Source organism: Onychomys torridus, chromosome 17, assembly GCF_903995425.1.
Source record: "Onychomys torridus chromosome 17, mOncTor1.1, whole genome shotgun sequence".
Classification (NCBI taxonomy): Eukaryota; Metazoa; Chordata; class Mammalia; order Rodentia; family Cricetidae; genus Onychomys; species Onychomys torridus.
The window spans coordinates 33,042,456-33,065,109 of NC_050459.1; the positions used below are offsets into that span (position 1 = coordinate 33,042,456).

At 38.2% G+C, this 22,654-nt stretch overlaps 1 protein-coding gene across 2 annotated transcripts in view; it reads left to right on the forward strand.

Moving 5' to 3' along the window:
• The window catches only part of Tusc3 (tumor suppressor candidate 3), a 168,454-nt gene that overhangs the window by 62,135 nt on the left and 83,665 nt on the right, over nucleotides 1–22,654 (forward strand). For both annotated transcript variants that reach the window (XM_036166563.1, XM_036166562.1), the window contains exons 3-5: nucleotides 10,962–11,079; nucleotides 15,384–15,524; nucleotides 19,644–19,784. In XM_036166563.1, the coding sequence (XP_036022456.1) occupies nucleotides 10,962–11,079; nucleotides 15,384–15,524; nucleotides 19,644–19,784 (400 nt within the window). The remainder of the gene's footprint in view (nucleotides 1–10,961; nucleotides 11,080–15,383; nucleotides 15,525–19,643; nucleotides 19,785–22,654) is intronic.

Here is a 22,654-nt window from a genome sequence, read left to right on the forward strand (position 1 = left end):
GAATCCATTGTAAGTAGCTTACCTTACAAATGATTTGGAGACTTCAACCCTTACTCGTTTTTTATTCCTTAGTGTATCTCTGAGGGCTTTAGTTTTTAAGTCTCACTCATTTGTTTACTTCCTAGAACAAGGTCTTTCTCTTTGTCAAAGATTAGAAAACTCCACTTCCATTCACTTATTTTCTGCCTCATATATTGGTTTATACTTTAGGAATATTTGGACTCAAGGCAAAATGTTAACTAATTTAATAGTAGAAATGATGCCGGAGTTGTTGTAATTCAGCAATTTAATTTTGTGTTGAGGGCACATGTTGTCATTTCAGTCCATTGGGATTATAGAGTCTATTGGTATTCTCTGTGAGTTCTTTGTCAGCTCCTGTACTGGTTGCCACGCGTTTCGATGATGGAGAGGTACTGTATCATTTGCCTGAGCTCTTTTCTGTTTCCTGAATTCTGCATGTAAGGTCTTGTTTTAATCTTTCATCTCTACCCCTATTGTAATTTCAAACATACAAGAAATTGGGACAGTAGAATATTTGACACCAGTGTTACTCTTTACGGAGATTTTACAAATGGGTAACATTTACCACCTTAGTTTTTTTTTTTTTTCTCTTTCATGTAAAGGTCAAATAACCTCAGTCAGACATCAGCAGAGTTGTCTGTGAACTGGAGCAGTCAGTGCCATGCCTAAATTCCGTAGAAAGCTTTGAAGGTTGAAGCTGTCCTAACACAGTGCGAGGCCTTCTTTCTAGTCTGTTTTGACCTAGTCAGTGTTGATCTCTGTATTTGATTGCATACCTCTTAGTTTCTTTCCTGGATGTCATTCTCACATATTAAATTTTTGTTTTGTTTCATTGTAAAGATACTTCTTTCTTTCTTTTTCTTTCTTTCTTTCTTTTTCTTTCTTTCTTTCTTTCTTTCTCTCTCTCTCTCTCTCTCTCTCTCTCTCTCTCTCTCTCTCTCTCTCTCTTTCTTTCTTTCTTTCTTTTTTAAAAGGAATCCAAGATCTTGTGGCATGTACTCCCAGTTTTCTTACAGTTAGATTTAGGTATTTATTTAGTGTAAGAGTGACACAAAGGTCATTCATATATTCTCTTGCCAAGAGGCATATAATGGTAGGTTGTTTGGAGTCCAATGTAGAGATTGACCATAGGTGATGCTCTTCTTATCTGTGTATCATCCAGTAGGTTTTCTTTTCTCCTTTGTAATATATATTTGAGAGTGATAACTAGGTTTGGAGGGAAGATACTTAATTATTGTCTTTGTTACTTCACTGTTGCTGTGATAGAGCAGCATGACTAAGGCAGCTTGAAGGAGCTCATTCAGGTTTGTGGTTCCAGAGTTAGAGAAAATAAACTCAAGGAAATTGTTGGAACCTGGGGAAAATTAGAACTCAGCATGTTAAGTAAAACACACCAGGCTCACAAGGAGACATGTTCCATATTTTAGCCATGATTAGGTGGCATTTAAGGAAATAAACAGAAATCAAAGTAAATTAGGGACTATAGGAATGTGGGAGGTAAAAGGGGTTAGTGAAGGGAGGTGGTTAAGAGGATCAAAGAGTAGGTGAATATGAATCGGAGTATATTATAAACATGTGAACATTATCTTTATGAGGAATGTTACTTTGCACAGTTCATATATATAGAAATTAAGTGATACTGTGATAAATATATATATATATGTGTGTGTATGTATTTTCTAATTACCATTTTCACTTGTTTGTACTATATCTAGTTTTCTTATCAAGTGCGCTGCACCCAGACTATTGGTTTTCTATCTGTTTTTGCTATATGTGTTCAGGAATGAAGAATAGGTTTTCAAAACTGTCTACCCATGCTTACTTGGATCATAATCTTGACTACTTTTATTTTATTTTATTTTTTTTTTCTTTTGGAGACAGGGTTTCTCTGTGTAGTTTTGTGCCTGTCCTAGATCTCTCGCTCTGTAGACCAGGCTGGCCTTGAACTCACAGAGATCCGCCTGCCTCTGCCTCCTGAGTGCTGGGATTAAAGGCGTGCGCCACGCCGCAGCCACCCCCCCCCCTCCCCCCTCCCGCAACTATTTATTTGTATTTTTACTTTTACTAATATCAAACTGTCGTTCATTCTTTGAATTAAACTTTTTGCTGAAGAGGCGAGCTGTGTGTAGAGCAAAGAGTAGTTGCTCCTAGGTGGGCTAGGATTGTAGAGCATCAGTGGAGTGCCTGCACAGTGCACAGTGTATTCCATAGTTAGGTGTCCCAGCCTTGGAGGTTGGGAGCACTGGGAGCAGTATAGTAATAGCAGCAAATTGAAGTGAACCAGAAATAGAGAAAGACTTAAGTTCCACGTCTCTCCAAAGCTCTAATGTGTGTGTGTGTGTGGGGGGGGGGGGGGCAAAAACACACGTGCCACAGCACACAAGTTTAAACCACAGGGCAGCTTACGGGAACTGGTTCTCTGCTTCCACTGTAGTTCTAGGAACTGAATTCAGGTTGTCAGCATTGGTTGCAGATACCTCGCTGGTGGTGCCATCTCTCATTGGCTCTAAACCAAAAAGTTTTGAAAGTGGAATTTTAAAAAATGGGATGAATTAAAGGAAGAACGGAAGATGTAAAGCAAAATTTGAAGTAATACTGAGAAATTATAAAGAGAAAGCAAGAGAAAGGTGTCGAGAGAGAGAAGGATGGGAGAAGGAAGAGCAGATGGAGAAGGAAAGAGTCTTGAAGCATAAGGAGGAGCCCACGTGATGGATGAGCCAAGCCACTGAGGAATGCAGGGTGAGCACCAGGACCGGGGCTTGTGTTTTCACCACCCAAGCCCCTTGCTTCTCCCACTCATTTCCTGATGCAATGGCAGGTCCCTGCTCAGACTCTGGATCCTCTAAAGCTGGCCATCTTCACCTGTGCCGTGGATCTTAGGAGGAAAGCAAGCTCCACTGTGTCCCATGTCCCAGAACCAGATCCCACTATTCCACCAGTGCCACATGAGGTCACATGATAGATGATGTCCAGGACAGCATGGCAGTTCTTGGTGTTACAAATGAAACATATGATCAGGGTTTTCCTGTGTAGTTCTGACTGTCCTGGAACTGGCTCTGTAGACCAGGCTGGCCTCAAACACACAGAGATCCACCTGCCTCTGCCTCCAAGTGCTGGGATTAAAGGCATTATTTGTTGACTGTCATTTTTCAGTGATATGTAATTTTCTAATAGCTTTATTCTTTGAAAATAAAGTTGAAATCTGAACAGAAATCTGAGAGCACTTTTTTTAAAGACATGGAAAGATGATGGTGGTGATGAGAAGGATGAGAACTATGGCTTGAAGTTCAAGGTTTTGTATGTACTTGTGTACTTAGTAGAATTTTATTAAATAAAATGAATGAGAGCTGATATTGGTGACATTCATAAACTTAGTAGTAACCACTGTGGAGTTTTTGGTATTACTACAGAGTTCTGCTGAGTATATAATTTGTCTTTAGCAACCTTGACAGTTGTTATGTAAGGTATTTAGCTGGGTACCATGACGATAACCGTGAGCAGACTCATGACTGTAGCTCTCCATCTCAGAACAGACTTGAAATTCTGGACATTTGACAAGTACGTATTTCTTAAACTGATACTTACCTAAGCCCTTAAATGCCAGGAAAGAAAAGTAGAGAGATCAAGGACAAGACCTTTTATTACTTATTAATTGGAATATTCAGAAACCATATTTTAGAAGGGGATCCATGAGTTAATAGGATGTACAGACTGTCTGGAAAGTAATATGCCATGCTAATATTCTCTTGTCTGTTGCATTGGGTTCTTTGACATGTTCCTAGTGTGCATGTTGTGTCGTGTGTAAGTTTAGGAGAAGCACAGAAGAGCATGTTGATATACCCCTGTCATTAATCAGGTGGGAAGTTAAAGGAGACGTCGGGATTTGGTGGAGAGCGAGAGCAGAAGTAACTGCTGAAGAAGTGGAATAATCAACTGTTCAGGTAGTTGATGGACACAAAGAGGTTTATATAACCCTTTGTCACTTTGCTAGGGATTTGGCACACCTTATGCTTTCACCTTTTAGTAACCCTTCAGGGAGGAATTACTCATATTGTCATGCAAAAAAGGGGGAAGTAAAATGTCTATGACATTTCTAGGTTTGAACATCATGAATTGTAAGGCCTATCCTCAAGTTCAGATCTTGAGAGTTCAAATGCTGTCTGCAGTATGTGACTGCTCTCACCACACTTGGTAGGTGTTAGTGTTACAATTTTGTGTTTTTAGTAACTTGTACTTCTGCACATTGATTTTGTTTTGAACACAGACCAAACTTTGATCTCTGAGGCTACAATCCAGACTGGATCATGTAAAAGCCTCCCTCTCTCTAAGCATTCTTTTATGCTATTTTCTTGATACTTGTGTGTGCATAAATAATATTGGGAAAATTGGTATAAATATTCATATACATATACACACATGCATTACAAAACACATTATTAGAAAGGCTTAGCTAACTTAACATAACACAGGTTTAATGGATTTGCATTGAAAATGTTGGATTTCTGATGAGGGCTGAGAGTGATTCTGAGAATTGAGAACATATTTGTATCTTCATAGCCAAAGATGTAGTTATAAACATCTCACCGATTGAGATTGAGTTCTGGTTTGTTCCATTTATTCCTAAATGTGAGACACAGATAAGTTGTTTAGTTTCTGTGATTCACATTTCTCCTGGGAACAGGAATAAACTCAGTATGTGTATCAACGCCTCCCCTAAAGCAAAACCAGACAGATTCATATCAATAATCAGACGCAAGAAATCATTGAAGGTGTATTTGACAATTCTCACCATAAACTTGGCTAAAAGATCTTAGCAATAACCATGCCTCAGTTGGCTTTACTCTACTAGTGCTGATTCTCTGTGCTAGCTAGCCTGTTTGTTTAAGTGACAAGTACCCGAGAAAAGTAACTTAAGTGAGGAAAACGGTACTTTGACGCGTGGCAGAAAGAGCATGGCAGAGCAGAGCATCTCTTATCATGGTGGCAGCGAATGCAGAGGCAGGGATGGTCTGCTAGTGGGCTTTGTGCTTTTTCCCTTTCACTCTGTTCTGGTCCCCAGTCTGCGGGATAACAGAACTCAGATTCAGGGTGGGGTTTCCCTCCTTTTGGTTTGTTTCTTGAGGATCTCACTATGTAGACTTAGCTGTCCTAGAACGCATTATGTAGACCAGTCTGCCCTAGAATGCCTGGTGCATCGCCTATTTCTGTTTCCAAAGTCCTGGGATTAAAGATGAGTGCTACCAAGCGTGGTTGGATCTTTCCTCTAAGCATGTTTATGGAAATACCATCACAGACTCATCTGAAAGTATGTTTGCTAGCTATTTAAGCATCTTGCCATGTACTGAAGTGGATAAGATTTACAATCACAGTGGGTATGTTAATCATAAAGACAATCGGCATCATTTTTAACTTGTTCACTGATTATTTTCTATCGTTAACATAAATTTTGTGTTTCTTAGAAGGTATTGGAGTATTGAGACAAGGAACTATTTCTTACTTTTTCAGACATCTAATTAATTTATATGTTGATTTAGTTATTTTTATCTTCATTCCTGTTTTCACTTTATATATAATATAGTCTTCCTCTGAATTATGCTGATAGATTGTAAAAAGATTGCTCTGTGAACAAGTGGTATATCATTTTGTTTCTTTGCTCTGTATGTTACTTATCTCGGCATCCATATTTAAGCATTTCTATGTTACTCAACTGTTTTTCCATTTATATTTATGTGTACTTTATATTCCTATACATTTCTGATTTAAGATATGGTTGTATTTGAATCAAAAATCACTATTTTGATAAAGGAAGACAATGTGGATATACAAGAACTGAAGAGTTGTTGTTGACGTAGTGTGATGTGTCTCAAAAAAAAAAAACAAGACCCTTGTAGTCTCATGAAAGCAGTGTTTAGCAGTGTTTAGTGCTTGGCTCTGGGAAAGTGATTTATTTTGTGAATGGATAAATCTGTTGCTGCATTCAAAGTTTATATAGGTAGTTGGTGGGGTTATAATAGCAGGTGGACCTGATTAGAGAAAAATAGAAGTATTTCTTGTCTTGTCTCCTCTTTCTGTACACTGGTGCTGGCCATCTTGAGGTGAATGACATCTTCATCTGCTTCTGCCATTATCTTATTCTTCTTGACCTCAGACCCAAAGTAATGTGTAATCAATATGTGATGGACTAAAACCTTGGAAACTGTGAGCCAGAGAGTAAATATTCCCTTAACACAGTTGTATTGGGTTTAGTAAGAAAAAGCCTAACACACTAACCAGCTTAGCACAGCCAGCAAAACAGTTACAAGCTTTGAAAGATGCCATTTAGTGTTTTTTGGTTTTTTTTTCCTTTTTTAATTCTCCACATCCGTAATACAGAAGCTTTTTTTTAATAGGCAAGTTGGCTTATTTCAAGTGGGTGCAAATCACTTTCTATTGAAATTATTTGAGGTTCTAAGACATACTTTGAAATAACTATGTGATATATGTTTATGTATATGTAATTCATCATAAGTGCATAACTATAATGACATATACTCTTAATATGAATCTATGATAAGAAATTTGAATAATGTTATGAGGAGAAACTACTTAAAACATTCCTTAAAATGCTTTAAAGATGAAAATTACATTCACCTTGGGAAATATAAAATATACAGCACTATAGATGAGTTAATAATCCTTTTTAGTTTTACATAACCTTTTAAAGAAGAGTATAATGTAAAAAGTTATAGCATTTGAATTAAGTGATTTTTTTTCCTGTTCTTGAATAAAAAAAAAAAATGGAGGAGATTTAATACAAGAGATTTAACAGAACAGTGCCCTGCAGTTATGACTTAACACTGCTAGGGCCTTCTCATGCAGCTTGACTGCCCTCTTCAGGCTCCATATGAGTATATTAGAACAGTTCATATTGTTCCCTCAGCCTGCCCAATGATTCTATTAAATGTGTAGTTACTTATTTGTGTGCTCTTGGTGTTTGTGGTTTTCACTTTGAATTTTGAATATCAGTGATATCTGAGTGTACTAATAAAACACTAATAATTGTGTGTGCTTTTAGTATAAAGTGATAAATGTACTAGGTTCCACTAGATTTCTTTTTTCTTTTTTGTTGTTATTGGATTTAATTCCCTGTTAAGAAGTTAGAATATTAGTAGAAATAGAGGATAATTGGTTTCACATTATTGCACATATTTATTCCTGATAAATTGCTTGAATTTTGAACATATAGTAATAGTAGTACATATTTATTAAGCATATTTTATTATTTTTCATTTTGTTTTAGAGATAAAGTTGTTCATTGGTCCTGTTGCTACGCAGTACACCCAAACAGAAGAAAGCTCATTTACTTTGCCACTATTACCTTTGCTCAAAGTTTTGTATTTGAGTTCAGAAATTGTAATTTGCTTTGGCTTTCATGGACTGTCTTACTAAAATTAGAAGTATTTCTGAGGGTTTGTCTTAATATTTTCTCCTATCGCTGTACTAAAATGGCCAGACAACAAAGTGAGACTTCCCGTCTTCATTCGCTCAAAACCCATCACAGGCATGTGTCCAGGCCATCACTCCTTCAGATTCTCTCCCCGGTGACTCTGCTGTGTATGAAGTCTACAATCAAAACTAGCCATCCAAGGATGTACAGAACTTTTAGCTGGCTGTTCTGGCCATCTTGATTTCAAAAGAAGAGTATGTACAAACTAGGTCCCAAGATTATGTAATATTTTAGTAACCTGTGTCTTCCCAACTGGACCATCATTAGCATTTCCAAGGGGCTCCAGACCTTTACCCTCGCCCTCAGCCATGGCTGTCAGACACAGCCCAGATGCTGATTTACAAAGTGTGCTTCTTTCCAACCCCCAGAGCTGTTCACTGTGACAGAATGAAGCCACGATCCCACTTCTCTCTTAGTCTTTCCTTGTAGCTTGATAGGAAGAAGCCCAGATTCTCCTCACAAGGAAACATTGGAGAGTAGCTCCTTTGTGTTTGTTTTTGCCTGTCTTTCCTTCTTAGTCTGGCTCATAATTTCAGTCATTTAGACAGACCTTTTTTTTCCCCTGGATATTTCCAGTCACTGTGGTTCTAGCCTATTTTCCCCCATCTTATGTATGCAAGCAGAAGCCACATTGTTTCTTATTTATGTGTTATCATTGCATGTCTGTTACTTTAAGGGGGCCTCTTCAGGTAGGCAGTGTGGGCCATTTCTCTTTGTTACTGCAGCATCTACTTAAAATGCTGAGTATAAATATATTTGTGTTTTAAATTCTACATTTGCATATAAAACTGACATTATTTACATGTCTCACAGTAATTTATTCATTATAATGGTGAGAGTCATAAGTAGTTTTCATTTGCCAAGTAGTATACATTGCTTTGGCCCTGTTATTGTTCCTTGTTGGTGGTTTGCTCTATTGAAGATGGTACAACTCGGAGTTGATTTGTAACAAGACGGCTTGGGCCGTAACACCTCTGCTGTTACCACATTGTCCTTTCCCTCAATCCACTGTATACCTATTTTTATAATAATAAAATGAATCAAGTTATTCAGTGAAATCAATCTAAATGAGAATAATTATATTATTTATAGTGGGATAGATAGACAGTTCAATGTTCTCCCCCCAGAGCCCCTAAATAGTGAAATAAATCTAAATAATTCCCAGAACTGAGAATCTCTGATGTAGAAAATTCATTTTAAAGTATTTATGATATACTGATTGGGGATGAAGTGTATTATTCATCATCACTAACAGCAAATCTTTTTTATTATTATTTTGTTTTATAATTAATTTAATTTTACTTATCAGCCACAGATTCCCCTGTCTTCCCTCCTCCCATCCCCCAGCTTCCCCCCCATCCACCCTCCACTCCCACCTCCTCTAAGGCAAGGTCTCCCCTGGGGGATTCAGCTCAGCCAGGTAGATTGAGTTGAGGCAGGTCCAGTCCCCTGCTCCTTACACCAAGGCTGAACAAAATGTCTCAGCATAGGCCCTAGGTTCCAAAAAGCCAGCTCATGCACTAAGGACAGGTCTTGGTCCCACTGCCTGGGGGCCTCCTAAATAGTTCAAGCTGATCAACTGTCTCACTTATCCAGAGGGCCTAATCCAGTTCCACGGGGGCTCCTCAGCTATTGGTTCATAGTTCATGTGTTTCCACTAGTTTGGCTATTTGTCCCTGTGCTTTTTCCAATCATGGTCTCTATATCTCTTGCTCATATTATCCCTCTCTCTTGCCAATTGGACTCCTGGAGCTCCACCTGGGGCTTGGCCGTGGATCTCTGCATCTGCTTCCTTCAGTCTCCGGATGACTAACAGGAAAATTTGATGGAAGTACAGCTTCTAGCTATTGGACAGTCACTACTGCCAAGGAGAACAGCTAATGTACATCCAGTAAATCCTTCTGCTCTTTCGTCGAGAGTTTCTGTTGCAGTCAGTGGCATCAGCACGCATTTCAAAGTGCCTTTCAAAAGAAGTGCCAGGTTTTGTACTGACTTGAAGAAAGAGAGGGAATTCTAAACAAAATATTTAATATATGTTTTAAGAGTAGCCATGATATTTTCATGAAGTATATCAAATGTGGTATGCTTCTAGAGCCATGGTATGGGTATGGTTGTGGTGTGGAGGATCTTGTGTGGAGGATTTTGTAATGGAATCACAGAGTGCTAATTGGAAAACTACTCTAGAAAAGTAGAATCACAGTGGAGTACAGACTTAAAGGCAGAGACAATTCACCTTTGATTCGTTGTATTTTTTTTAACACATACTCTTTAAAAACTCTTGAGAGAACTAGAAATGATCTGGTGGTTTGTGTTTGTATAAGATCTTCCTCCCTAGAATGGAAGCTTCTTGAAGTCAGGGACTTTGCATTTGTCATTTGCACATTGTTTTGCAATTCATGTGGATTTGTGGATTGAATTATGAGTCATATATGCATATTTAATAGAATGGTATGCCTAGACCTTCTTAAACATTATGAGAAAAAGAAATTCCACATCCTTGTTTTAGGATGTTTTATCCTAAGCTGTTATATACACAGATGCTGAAAAATCTAAAATATGATTTTATTCTTTGTTTTATTTTATAATGGTGCATTTTCATTTTATATATCTCATTATTACAAGAATGCCAGTCAGTTCTTAATGATTTTACATTTCCTAGATTTGACTTTTTATAGCAAAATGTTTCTTAACAAAATACTTGAATTATGCAGTTTGTTTATATACAATCACAGTGTCATCCCTTTAATGCTACGGGTCCCATATCAGCTATTTGCAGACATTCAGCCAGAGCCTGTTACTGTTCTCCCTGTGTTTCTTAGGATTTGATGGCCCCATATGTCTGACTATTATATTATTCATACAATAAATTGATCTTTTAAGTTTTTTGCTATGAAATGTAAAGATTCAGCTCATCTTATCATTAGAGTAGTTATAATTTTTAAGTTCTATTTGATGAGCACTAACAATACAAATAACATCGTTCTGTTTCCTGTCCCTTAAATATAGATGATGTTTCTGGATTATCTGATTTATATACAACGATTTAGTGAACACCCTAATTCCTTCACTCTCATCCTCTACTTGACTTGTCCAGCCCTCATTAGTGTTGCCGTATTTAGAAGCATTTATTGCCTATACTACAAAGAGTTCAGTCTATTAGCTGTGTATAGATTGGTTTAAAAAATAAAAGGAATTTGGTTGCATGCACATGAGTAAGTAGTAGTTACACTGTTTATGAACAGTAAACTTGTAGTTTGATGTACTTCTTCCCTTTAGAAACTATTTGTTGATCTTGTTATGTTGTGCAACAGTTTAGTTTTCAGTTTGTACAAGGATTATTGAGATGACAGTCCATACAGTAATTGATTAACTCTGCCCCAGAATTACTCATTCTGTTGATGGCTCTGTTCACTGCATACTCAAATGTTTTTGTTTTGCCCATTATCTGTTCCAGGCAGGCTAATGAAGAATATCAAATCCTGGCTAATTCCTGGCGTTACTCATCTGCTTTCTGCAACAAACTGTTTTTTGGAATGGTGGACTATGATGAAGGGACTGATGTTTTTCAACAGGTAAAAACTCTGTCTGTTATTTCGAAATGCATAACTGAGTTTGTTATTTTTGATACGTTTTTGATGGCCAGATAAATGGAACTCACTGAGTGAGTATGAAGTAGTGACAGTAAATCTGGTGGTGTGGTTAAAACAGAGTTCCTGTTGGGAGACTGCTAGTCCCATCTTTAATAGGCTTTGCCTTATATTATAGTCACAGCACTTTCAGTTCTCTTTAGAGGACATGTGCTTTTTAGCATACAGTGTCCATACTTGTGCATTAAACTTACTATGATATATATTGGTTAGGTTGTATTTCACACAGGCTTATGACATTTCATATTGTATAAGTGCAACCTACTTATTTTTTGTTTATGTTGTGTATACGCATGTGTGTGCATATGTGGATGAGGGTATGCATGTATATGTATATATGAAAGCAAGAAGTTGACTCGAGTGTTTTCTTTTTGCTCTCCATCTTATTTATTGTTATTTTGTGTACATGTATGCATCATATATGTGTTGGTGTACATACCATAAATTGCACGTCAATTTCAGAGGACAACTTTGTGAAACTGGTTTTCCGTTTTCACTGTTACACTTTTTTGAGCGGAGGGGGGTCGAACTCAGTTTGCCTGGTTTATGCAGTGAGACATCTTCCTGATCCTGTTTGTTTTTGAGATAGGGTTTTTCACTGACCCTGAGTATTGAAAATTCAGCTTGGTTAGCTGGCCAGCTGGCTCATGGCATTGACCTGTCTCTATCCCAGCCTCAGTGCTGGGGCTACAGATATGTGGTCCTGTATCCAGGTGCAAGTGATCTGAGCTGAGGTCCTCATACTTCTGTAGCATGCGCTTTGCCACTTAGCTCTTTCCCGGTTATGTATTTTCTACTTCAGCAAATAGAATTTTATGTGTAAAATATTCCATATTTATCAGAAGTGTTTTCTGTCTGTTATGGCCTAGATCTCGACCAGTGTTGAAGCTATAAACCACCTGTGACCATATTTGTAAGAGAGAACATTAAAGAACTCCTGAGGATGAATCACCAATCCAGTAGGACTGATAACCTTCTTAAGAGGAAGGAATACCAGGAGGGCATGTGCTCAGAGTCAGGCCCTGAGAAACCCAAGAATAAGTCAGTCTTTTGTTAGCTAGGAAGAGAACCTTCCTCAGAAACCCAACCTCACCATTCACCTCAGTTGTGCACTTTAAACCCCAGAAATTTCAGGAAATAAACTTTCTTTAAGCCACCTGTTCTGTTACAACAGCACATATGGACTTGTAAAGTACTCAAATGGAAATCTTCTCAGTGGACAGAACCTTGTGTCTGGGCATGGGGATGCTAGTCACCACTGGTGGCACTGTCCCAGTTGTGTCCCCATGCTTCTTTTACCAGCACTGCACGCTGAGTACTTCATACATGCTCGCAGTGATGCCTCTCAATGAACCAGTGAGAAACAAAATCATTGTCTCCACGATGACCACCTGTCTAGAGTGATAATCTGTTGAGATGTGGAATAAGATAGTGACCTCGTACACAAACACGGTTTGCACCATCCTATGTGTGAGACTTTTGCGGGGGGAAATGAAAATGCACATCTACCCCCCAGTTAGGGAACTGATAACAGACCAAGATAATGATTGTACATAAAACTTGGGAGCCAGGTGTTTATTGGGGTTACTTAGGAGTATGTTTAAGGGTTTCCTTGCAGACACCCGGGTGCCTTGCAGGAGCATCCGGATCAGTGATGACACATGAAAGCTGCAAACCTGGAGCTCTTTGCTGCAAACCTGCAGCTCTTTGCATGACTTGTAGGCAGTTCGCCAGGCTGGACAGTCTCCTGCAGACAGCTTCAGAGCCTTCCTGCCAGCAGTGCTTTCTGCTTCTCTGCTTCTGGAGCGCTCTGCAGGCTTTTAAGGTTGTTTACTGCTCAGGTCTCACAAGCCTTCTGTTCTCCAGGAAGTATTATGTCAATTCAGAGAGGATTCTTGTATGACACATGTATACCCATGAGACATGCAGTGTATATCCATATATACCTATATGAGATATACACAGTGTATTAATGGTATGTGTGTTGTGTGGTATATGTTGTGGTATGTTAGAATTTGTTGGGTTTTTACCATATTCTAAGAACTGGTTTTATAATTTAGTTTTATAATGGACTTGTTCAAAGCTTCTCTTAAGATTCTTTATTAAACAGTTACTGTGGAGTTGTTTTCAAAAGAGAAGAGTTCTGAGAAAATTGTGCTATGGTGGCAATGATGAGGCATGGGGTCAGAAGATCTGAGGTCACGTTATAGCTTTACCTCTTCATAGTTGAGTAACTCGAAGATTTCAGCATCTTACTGTGCTCTGTCTCTGTATGTAGACAGGAAAAAATAACATTTGGGATCACTAGAATAAAATATTAATGTGTAAGAATGCTTAGTTGTATTCCTGAGATATGTGTTTATTAAATAATTGCTATTGTATTAGTATAAATAATAGTATTGGTATACATTTGTCATCCTCCTCACACTACATTATTTTTTAATCTAAATTGTGCAGAAGAATAGAAAGTTAAGCTAAACAAATGAATACTAAGAAAAGAAACAGAGCAAAAACGTAATCACCGAGTTTCTTTTAGAAAAATTCAGTTACCTAAATGCTGTGTTAGAATGTACAGTGTAAGAATAACTCACACTGGGGTGTTTAAAGTGAACCCAGTGTACAGAGACGAATATAACAGTGTCAGCATATGGAGAGCTCCCTCTGTAGCTGTGGGAGGAGAGCAGGGAGGAAGGAAAAGGGAAACTCAGCCTTTTCTGCAGGTGGCCATCCTCCCCATGAGGGTAGAGCTCTCCATCCTGGGCTCATTACCTCACGAAGGTCCCACTTCTCCAGTGACAATTGAAATTTAACATGAGGGTGTGTGTGTGTGTGTGTGTGTGTGTGTGTGTGTGTGTGGTGTGTGTGTGTGGTGTGTGTGTGTGTGTGTGTGTGTGTGTGTGTGTGTGTGTGTGCGTGTGCGTTTTTAGGGAATAAATAGAAAGCAGGGCAAGTAGAAGCCAAGCATACCCTGTCTACCTGGAGCATTACGGTAATGTAGAGGTGAATAATGAGTGCTTGATGGCATTCGCAGTAGTACAGATGAGAAATATTTGGTACAGCTATATTGCTTTTGAGAGTTCAGATTTTCTTTGCTAAGCTGGTAAGGCTTAGGGCCAGGAGCTGGTTTGCCTGGACTGTAAACATTGTTATGCTTGGCAGCTAAGCTTTCGGTGATGTCTTCCTTCCCCTGTTGCTCTCTGCCATCTGACAAGTCCCTTGATTTTGATTTCCGTTCTCATTGAACGAATCTCTTTGCCTTTTACCTTAAGGCCTTTTTAATATAACCTCTAGATAGCAGAAATTCAATACATTGATATTATAGTTATCTTTTCTGTCATGTTTGAACATATTTTTAATAAACACAAGACTATAGCAGTGTTCTCTTTTGTATATTTTATGAGGAGACATTTTCTTTAGAAAAGTTTTCTTTTAGAAAAGTTTTCCATGATTTAGTTATTTTAAGACAAATTATTAAGAAGTTAAAGCCAGGCGGTGGTGGCGCACACCTTTAATCCCAGCACTCAGGAGGCAGAGGCAGGAGGATCTCTATGAGTTCGAGGCCTGCTTGGGCTACAGAGTGAATTCCAGGAAAGGTGCAAAGCTACACAGAGAAACCCTGTCTCAAAAAAAAAAAAAAAAAAAAAAAAGAAGTTGAACAGAGACTGTACTAGGCATTTTTCTTATCTCTGATATATTTGAGTTGTTTATAACAAAAGGACTTGATTCTGTTGTTTATTAGCCATCAACTAAAAAAGAATAATCTTTGAATTTTTATAAGAAATTCGATGTACTTGTAATGACCTTGAAAGCAGTTCCTTAATGTGCCCCCGCCCCCATACTTTTGCACTGTTGCAGGAACTGCTGGAGAAGCGGAGTGATCCACGTGCTGACAGGTCACAGTATTGTTTGCTCTTCCAGGCATTTTGCACCATTTTGATCATAAATGTCTAGAGAGACAAAGAATGAAAAACTAGTCAAAATACCAAGCTAGGGATATGAATAGTACGTTAAATGTGACAGTTCAGGCAGCTTAAGCAAATTCAGCCATTCTGCTTCACTTAATAGTGCATCAAGATAAAGAAAAGTAGAAATTAAGCTCCAGAGAGCCTTGCAGATGTTCCTAATAAACTGGTTTCTTTAGTAATTCAGATAAAAACATAAAATGTTGGATAAATAATATAGAATATTGGGGTGTTGTTATAATTGGCATTTTATCACTTGCTTTACAGCTCAACATGAACTCGGCTCCCACATTCATGCATTTTCCTTCGAAAGGCAGACCCAAGAGGGCTGATACTTTTGACCTTCAACGAATTGGATTTGCAGCTGAACAGCTAGCAAAATGGATTGCAGACAGAACAGATGTTCATGTATGTTTTTATTCACTACAGTAAATACATCTGTGTGACAGTGTGTGTTATGCATACACTTATATATGTTGCGTTGATTAGCTTCGTTTGCTAGACGGTTGTAATGAAACAGCAGGGTTTTTATTTTTTAGTTTATCTGTGACCTTTCTTTTGTACTTTTCCTTGCTTCAAGAAAACTGTGTTTTTGCCATGCTGGGTTGAACCCTGGACCCGTGTAGTCTGAATATCTGAGTATGTATTCTGCCATTCAGCTACATTTCCAGCCCATGAAACCTAGACTTGGCAGCTGTATCTGGTAGTTGAACTTCAGTTAGTTGATTCAGATGCATTGCTGCATAATGATTAATCAATATTGTAAACAAATACTAAAAAGTGTATTAGCTAGGTTTAGTGTAATTTCAGGGAATGGAAAATACAGTGAAAATAGTTTAATATTGGCAAACAAAGAAATTCTAATTAAGAAGCAAGAAGTAAAATGAAAATCATGCATCTTTTCTATAACTAGAGAAAGATCTAGAGCTGTAGGAAAACACCTGCTACCGTGTCCTATTCTTGAGACTGGCCATTGGTCTCACCATTCAACCAGCATGGCCCCTATGTCTGTCTTGTGTAATTTAACTTAACAGAGCCTCCACTTCTAGGAACTGAAACTGAAGGAGGATTCAGATTCTTACCCTGGAAAAAATTCTGATATTCCTTTTAATGGACAAAGTTGGAAACAAATCAAATACCCAAAAAATAAAACTTTGACATTGAACAAAAATCATTGTTTAACAAGTAAAAATGTCAGTTAGAAAAGTAATATGGACACTATGATCTGGGGTTTTGTTCCAACCAATATTGTATACATAGATTGAGACAGATAATTTATTCTGAATGTAAACTAACAAAAATTATGATGGGTACTAATTTCTTTGTGGAGGGCTCATGGCTGACTTTTTTTTTTCCAGTTTTTTAGGCAGTTATTTTTAAAGTTATTCAAAAACATTGAGTTTTTACTAATGTATAAATACGTTTTTCTGAGACAAGATGTCTTGTGGTATTACCTATTCAGTGCTCTCATCTGTGTCATTGGCTTTAATGATACTGTGATGAATAAATAGTTTCCTAAATTTGTTCATTAAAAAAAATCTTTTGGTTTGTAATGTTCTAACAATGTATGGTCTGGTTGATGCCAGACATCAAGGGTTATGCAAAAATACTCTTATTAGTTCAATATGAGAAATAATAGAGGCTTAGAGTATAACAGCCCTTCCTGTTCTTAGACAGAACTAGAATTCAGTTCTTAATACCCATGTCAGACAGCTAACAGTCAACTGTAACTCCAGGTCCAGTGATCCTGATACCCAAGTCTGGACTCCTTGGGCACTTGAAATCACATTCATGCACACACACACACACACACACACACACACACACACACACACACTCTAAATATTTCCAATTTGTTTAAGATATACTGGTAATTAGAAGTAATTCTGACTTGACTACCTACCACACTAATGTATTTAGTGCTTTAGTTGGATTAATTTTAAAATACAAATTGAAGTTAATTACAAATCGAAAAGTGTGCTAAAAATGGAAATAGTACCCGTTTTAGCAGCGTATCCTTCTCATAGATTGATCTGTTATCATTGTAGCAGGTATACTTGTTGATTTTTATTCTTATTCCAACCTTCATGACCAGTCCCTACGCCTTGATTTATATACACAAATTCACTTTTCCCCTAAAAATTACGTGCAATGAATTATACTTACAAACACATTAAGGACAGGAGTCTGATGAGTTGACAGAGGGTCTTTTTTATGAACAGGGACCCTGTCCATAGTAGAACCCTCTCAGGTGACGGCTACTGTTTCCCACCTTGTGACCCAGCCAAGTCATTCCTTTCGTTGTCATGTGTTTTCAGTCTCCTTTAATCTGGAGCAGTTTCTTAGCTTGTCTATGCTGTTAGATCCGATAGCTTGGATACACCAAGACAGCGTCCATGAATATCCTCCTCTTCACCAGGATTTTCTCTTAGATAAGTATTGGTTGCCAATCCTTGCCTGGTTGACTTGTTGCCACAATGGCGGCTCCAAAACAATGACTAGATTTCTGGCTCTTTCTCAGAAGTTTTTGTCAGGTTTCACCCCTCTGTTGATTGTGGGGGACTTGCTATCTTTGTGTTTTAATTGTTTATTGATGACCTACTCAGAATTTCTTTGGTAGTGATTTTTTAGAATATTGTCCAGTAGTGTGGTTTGGTATCTCAAAAACAACTTCTTTTTTTTTTTTAACACAAGAGAAGAAGTGATTGCTGCTTCTGAGACTAGTCATTGGAGGTTCTTTGCTGGACAGAGTCCAGCCATTAGCATATCTTGGATGCAAGATGTTGAGATCTCCCTGTATTTAGACTGTGTATATCCAGGGAAGAAATGGTGGCCATCCTTCCCTACTCTACTGATGGAAACTATATATCAAAGGTCCTGAACTTTCTCTGGCTCCATTCTTTTGCCGCTAAATCAATCTGCCTGCCTTCCTTCCTTCCTTCCTTCCTTCCTTCCTTCCTTCCTTCCTTCCTTCCTTCCGTCCTTCCTTCCTTCCTTCCTTCCTTCCTTGCTATTGTTAATTAGCTGAGTGCTAAAATTGTCTGAGATCTGACTGTCTGAGTTCACTGCAGACCCCCCTACACACACACTTTCCCCCCCACCCCCCAGGCTCCTGATCCCTGAGACATGGCTCCATAATTGTTTTCAAAGTGTGCTCTTATTTTCTGGTACAGTAATTTTCTCTAGGCTCTTGTTTTTGCTCTGTACTCTATCTACCTAGCATTCAGTTAACCATTTCATAGAGTATTGTGGGTCCTTTCCATAGAAAGTGTTCTTACTAGAACCAAGATCTGAAATTTATAAATCATGAGTTTGTTTTAATTGTATCACTTTATAAATATAGCTTTTATATGTTAAAGTACAATAGCATAGATTTGAGTTGACAGCCTACAGAATAAGAGTGAATATTTGCAAATCATATTTTCTGAAGACCTACTCTCATATCTAGGTATATATGTGTGGCTCTTAAACTCAATAAAAAAAATACCAAATCTCAATAAAAAATTAATTTGCATAAACAGTTCATTGAAGAAAATATCCATATGGCCCATAAGTACACAGAAAAATGTTCTTCATCATTACATTGCAGGCAGTGTCAACCCAAACCACAATGAGATAGCACTTTACACCCAGGGGATGTCTGGAGCCAGGATGTTGATAATTGGTGTTGGCAGAGAAGTAGAATAATTGGAACATATCTGTACTCTGGGAGGATGTATACTGGTACTGGCACTTCAAAAACAGCCTCATCCTTCTTCAGTTAAACATGGTGCTTCTGTGTTATCTGTGGAAGAGTAATGAATGCACAGATACCTGCAAACATGTGTGAGTGGACGTATCTCCACTTGTATGCTGTAGTTGCTTGTGCAAGTAGAGGTCAGCTCAGGAGAATACTGCATTCACCATACACCTGCTTGAGTGGGTAACTTTGTTAAACATAGCATCTGAAGTCTCTAGTTGAGATAATTCACTTGTGCCCACGTCTTACCTTACCATGTACTAGCTAGTTGAAATGATTTGTTGTTTGATCCAGAACAGCTCACGGCTTCATGTATAGCATTTGCATAGACTCCAGCATATGAACTAAAGGAAGAGAGTATCTCTGTACAGCCAGGATATTCAAAGCATGTATTTTGATTCATTCAGAGCTTAGTAAATGTAGTGTCAAAATTTGATGAGAAAAGTAAGATGTCAGTTCTCTGAATTTTTTGTGTTAAAGGAACACTATAGGTCAATTATGTTTCAGTGGATGGCCCCAACCCAGTAGTATACAGACAGCACAAAGAGAGTTAGTAGGTTATTGTTAAAAATAAAACAAACAAACCAACAAATAGAGGATGGGAAGTTGAGGGCAGATCCGGGAGGAGTTAGTTGGGAATAAATATGATCAAAATACACTCACTGTATGTAATTCTCAAAGAAAACTACACATTAGTTAATTAAAGGTAGTGCTGACCAGGGTATGACCAAAAGAGAAGTATTAGCGTTTGTTTATTCCTCACTCTTTAACTATCTTCATTTTTGCAGATTCGCGTTTTCAGGCCGCCCAACTACTCTGGCACCATTGCTTTGGCCCTGTTGGTGTCCCTTGTTGGTGGCCTGCTCTATCTAAGGAGGAACAACTTGGAGTTTATCTACAACAAGACTGGTTGGGCCATGGTATCTCTGGTATGTTATCACATATCCTGCTGCCTCTGCTCCTTGTACAGTTGTGGTTTATAATAACAAAATGGGCCAGATTATTACTGCCATGAAAATAACCCAAATGAGACGTTATTTTTATAAGTAAAATAGATTAAATTTATCATTCAGCTTAAGCTATGTGTATGGTTTCTTCTATTTTTTACTATTAAAGTATAATGATTATAGTGTGAACCTATTTCTAAGTATGATGATAAATTATTAAGAATTAGCAGCTTGAACTAATTGGTTAGTTAAAGAGATTTGGGTATATACTCATTCAGTGCCGTGTCCCTCCCCAGCCCCAGCCAGCCGTTGTTCTTCTATCTCCACTGTGTGTCTGTTGTACTTGTTACACACTGGTTATATAAAAAGGAGACACAGACCTACCTGTAATAAACTGCTGGTGGCGGTACAAACTGGTCACCCCACACGGACAGTGCGAAGTTGTCCAGGATGTAATGGAGATCAACAGGGAGTGCTGGAGGAGTACACAGGGGGGAGGTGCCTAGCTGGAAGAGAGGGAGCATCGGACGGGCAGCCTCAAGTGAGATGGCAGCTGAAAAGGGATGGAATTCTGAAGTTGTTAGGGACCATGAAAGGAGACCTAATGGCACGGAGCAAAATAAAAAGTGAACTCTTGTATGCAGTGCCAGGGCAGAATGGGAAACACAAGAGTATGCAGAGTAACTAAAGTGATGTTGAATGCTCACACCTCCAGCAGGGGGCAGTGACTGAGTGCATGTGAAAGATGGGAGATGGGTCCAGGTGGATTTTTGTCTGTGGCTAAAATCATCCTTTCTTTTCCTTTCAATAATTAGCTAATTAAAGGGGCCAGCAAGGTGGGTCACTGGGTAAAGGCCCCTGATGCTGAGATAGTCCACGTAAATTCAGTCTTCAGAACCCATGCGGGAGAGTAGGAGTGCCAGCACCAGCTTCTCCTCAGACCTCCCCAAACTGACACTGTGTCCCCCAAAAGAACAAGTGTAAATTACTGTTAGCTGAAATGAAATAAAATGCAAAATACCTCCGAAAATGACATGCTTACTATGTAACACTTGACTTCATTAAAATATCAGTGTTAAAATCTGTATTACAAGGATGGAGAGATGCCTCAGTGGTCAGATAGCACTGCCTGCTCGCCAGGTCTTGGGTGCCATTCCCAGTACCCATGTGGCCGCTCACAGCCATCTGTGACTGCAGTCTGTACCTGTCATCTGGAGGGACCTGATGCCTTCTTCTGGTGGGCATATGTGTCTGCAGACCAATCACTCGTACATAAAACACGTAAATAAGTATTTTAAAAAACAAAAGTCTCCTCTTTAAAAAATATATATTATAAATCAAGCCAAAAATTTATGTTACAGAAGTAGGCCTAAACTATTACTAGGAAACAATATTTCCTAATATTTGAAGGATTATTAGTTTTTTATTTGTCAGTTAATTTGAAACTTATGATAGAAAAGCATAATTTGTAACACTGGATTAATGGATTGTCTGATTATTTGTATATGTGTATATCTGTGTACGATTAACAATAACATAAAGGCTAACTTGGTATTGGCTCATGCACTGTTACTATATCTTACATGGTTCAGAATCATAGTTAAACTGATAGGGATTAGTTTAAGATACATGTTGTAAATCTTCAGAGAATAGCAGGGGGAAAAAGCAGAGATACAGGTAGAAATCTAAGGCAAAGGTTGAAGTGGAAACTAATATAATTAATTAGTACAGAAGCAGATATGAAAACAACAGAGGGAGAAAACCATGTGACATGTAAATAATGAGACGCTTAAGTTCGGCCCAGTCAGTGTATTTATTGCATTACACGTAAACAAGTTTAGCATGTAATGAAGAAGCAGAGATTGCCAGACTGGATCTAATAATTCATTAGCAAACTGGCCAGGATACTGCCACAGGAAGAACAATTTGAAGGCACTTGGTATTAGCTATCTAAGCACAGAAAACGATACTTAATAAATGGAGATGTATGTGTGTTCAAGAGCATAAGATTTGGTATTATGTATCACATTTCTTTCATATCTAAATGACAGTTATATTCCTGTAAGGCCTTTTCAGAGGAAATCAAGAAGCTGGTTCTAAAGTTCATATAGAAAAGCAAAGCCTTTGGAATATTGAGGTAATTTTTTAAAAGAAGAAAATCAAAGGCCTTACATTAGCAGATTGTGTCTTACCTAAAGCTGTTGTAATTAGAATAGTGTGGCATTGGCCTGTGGCTTGATACCTAGATCATTGGAACAGAATGCTGGGGACGGAAACAATCTACATACGTCCATGTTCAATTCACTTTTGAACACAGGTGCTAAGTAATAAAAAAGAGAAATACAGGCTGGTGCAAGTAATGCTGGAAAATACCTAAGAGCAAATAATGAGTCAGTTAAACTGACCTCACATCTGTGAAATGTACTCACTGTCTTATGGTTCTGTGTACAAGAGCTTAAATGAGACTTCCAGAAGATCACAGAAAATTGTTGTAGTGCAAGATGAATGTAAGTGAAAAAGGATGAGGTAGTCCTAAGGTTAAAACTTCCTGCTCTTGAAGAGATGCCCTGAAAAGTAATCCATATTGTATAAACAATGTATATATTTGGAAAGCATATGATAAGGACACATACTTACAAAGCTACTGGGTGATAAGAAAACAGTGCTCTCATGTTTAACCATAGACTGTCAGCTTCTACTTAGGATGGAGTAGATGCCTACTACCATTTGCTTCACCATGATGGAACTGTAAAAGCTGGAGAGAATGTGAGACTCCAGTGTTAGGTTTTTCTACAAAGTAAATGTCAATAGACCAACCATAAAGGAGTAGTGACATTCAAACTGATGTTTAA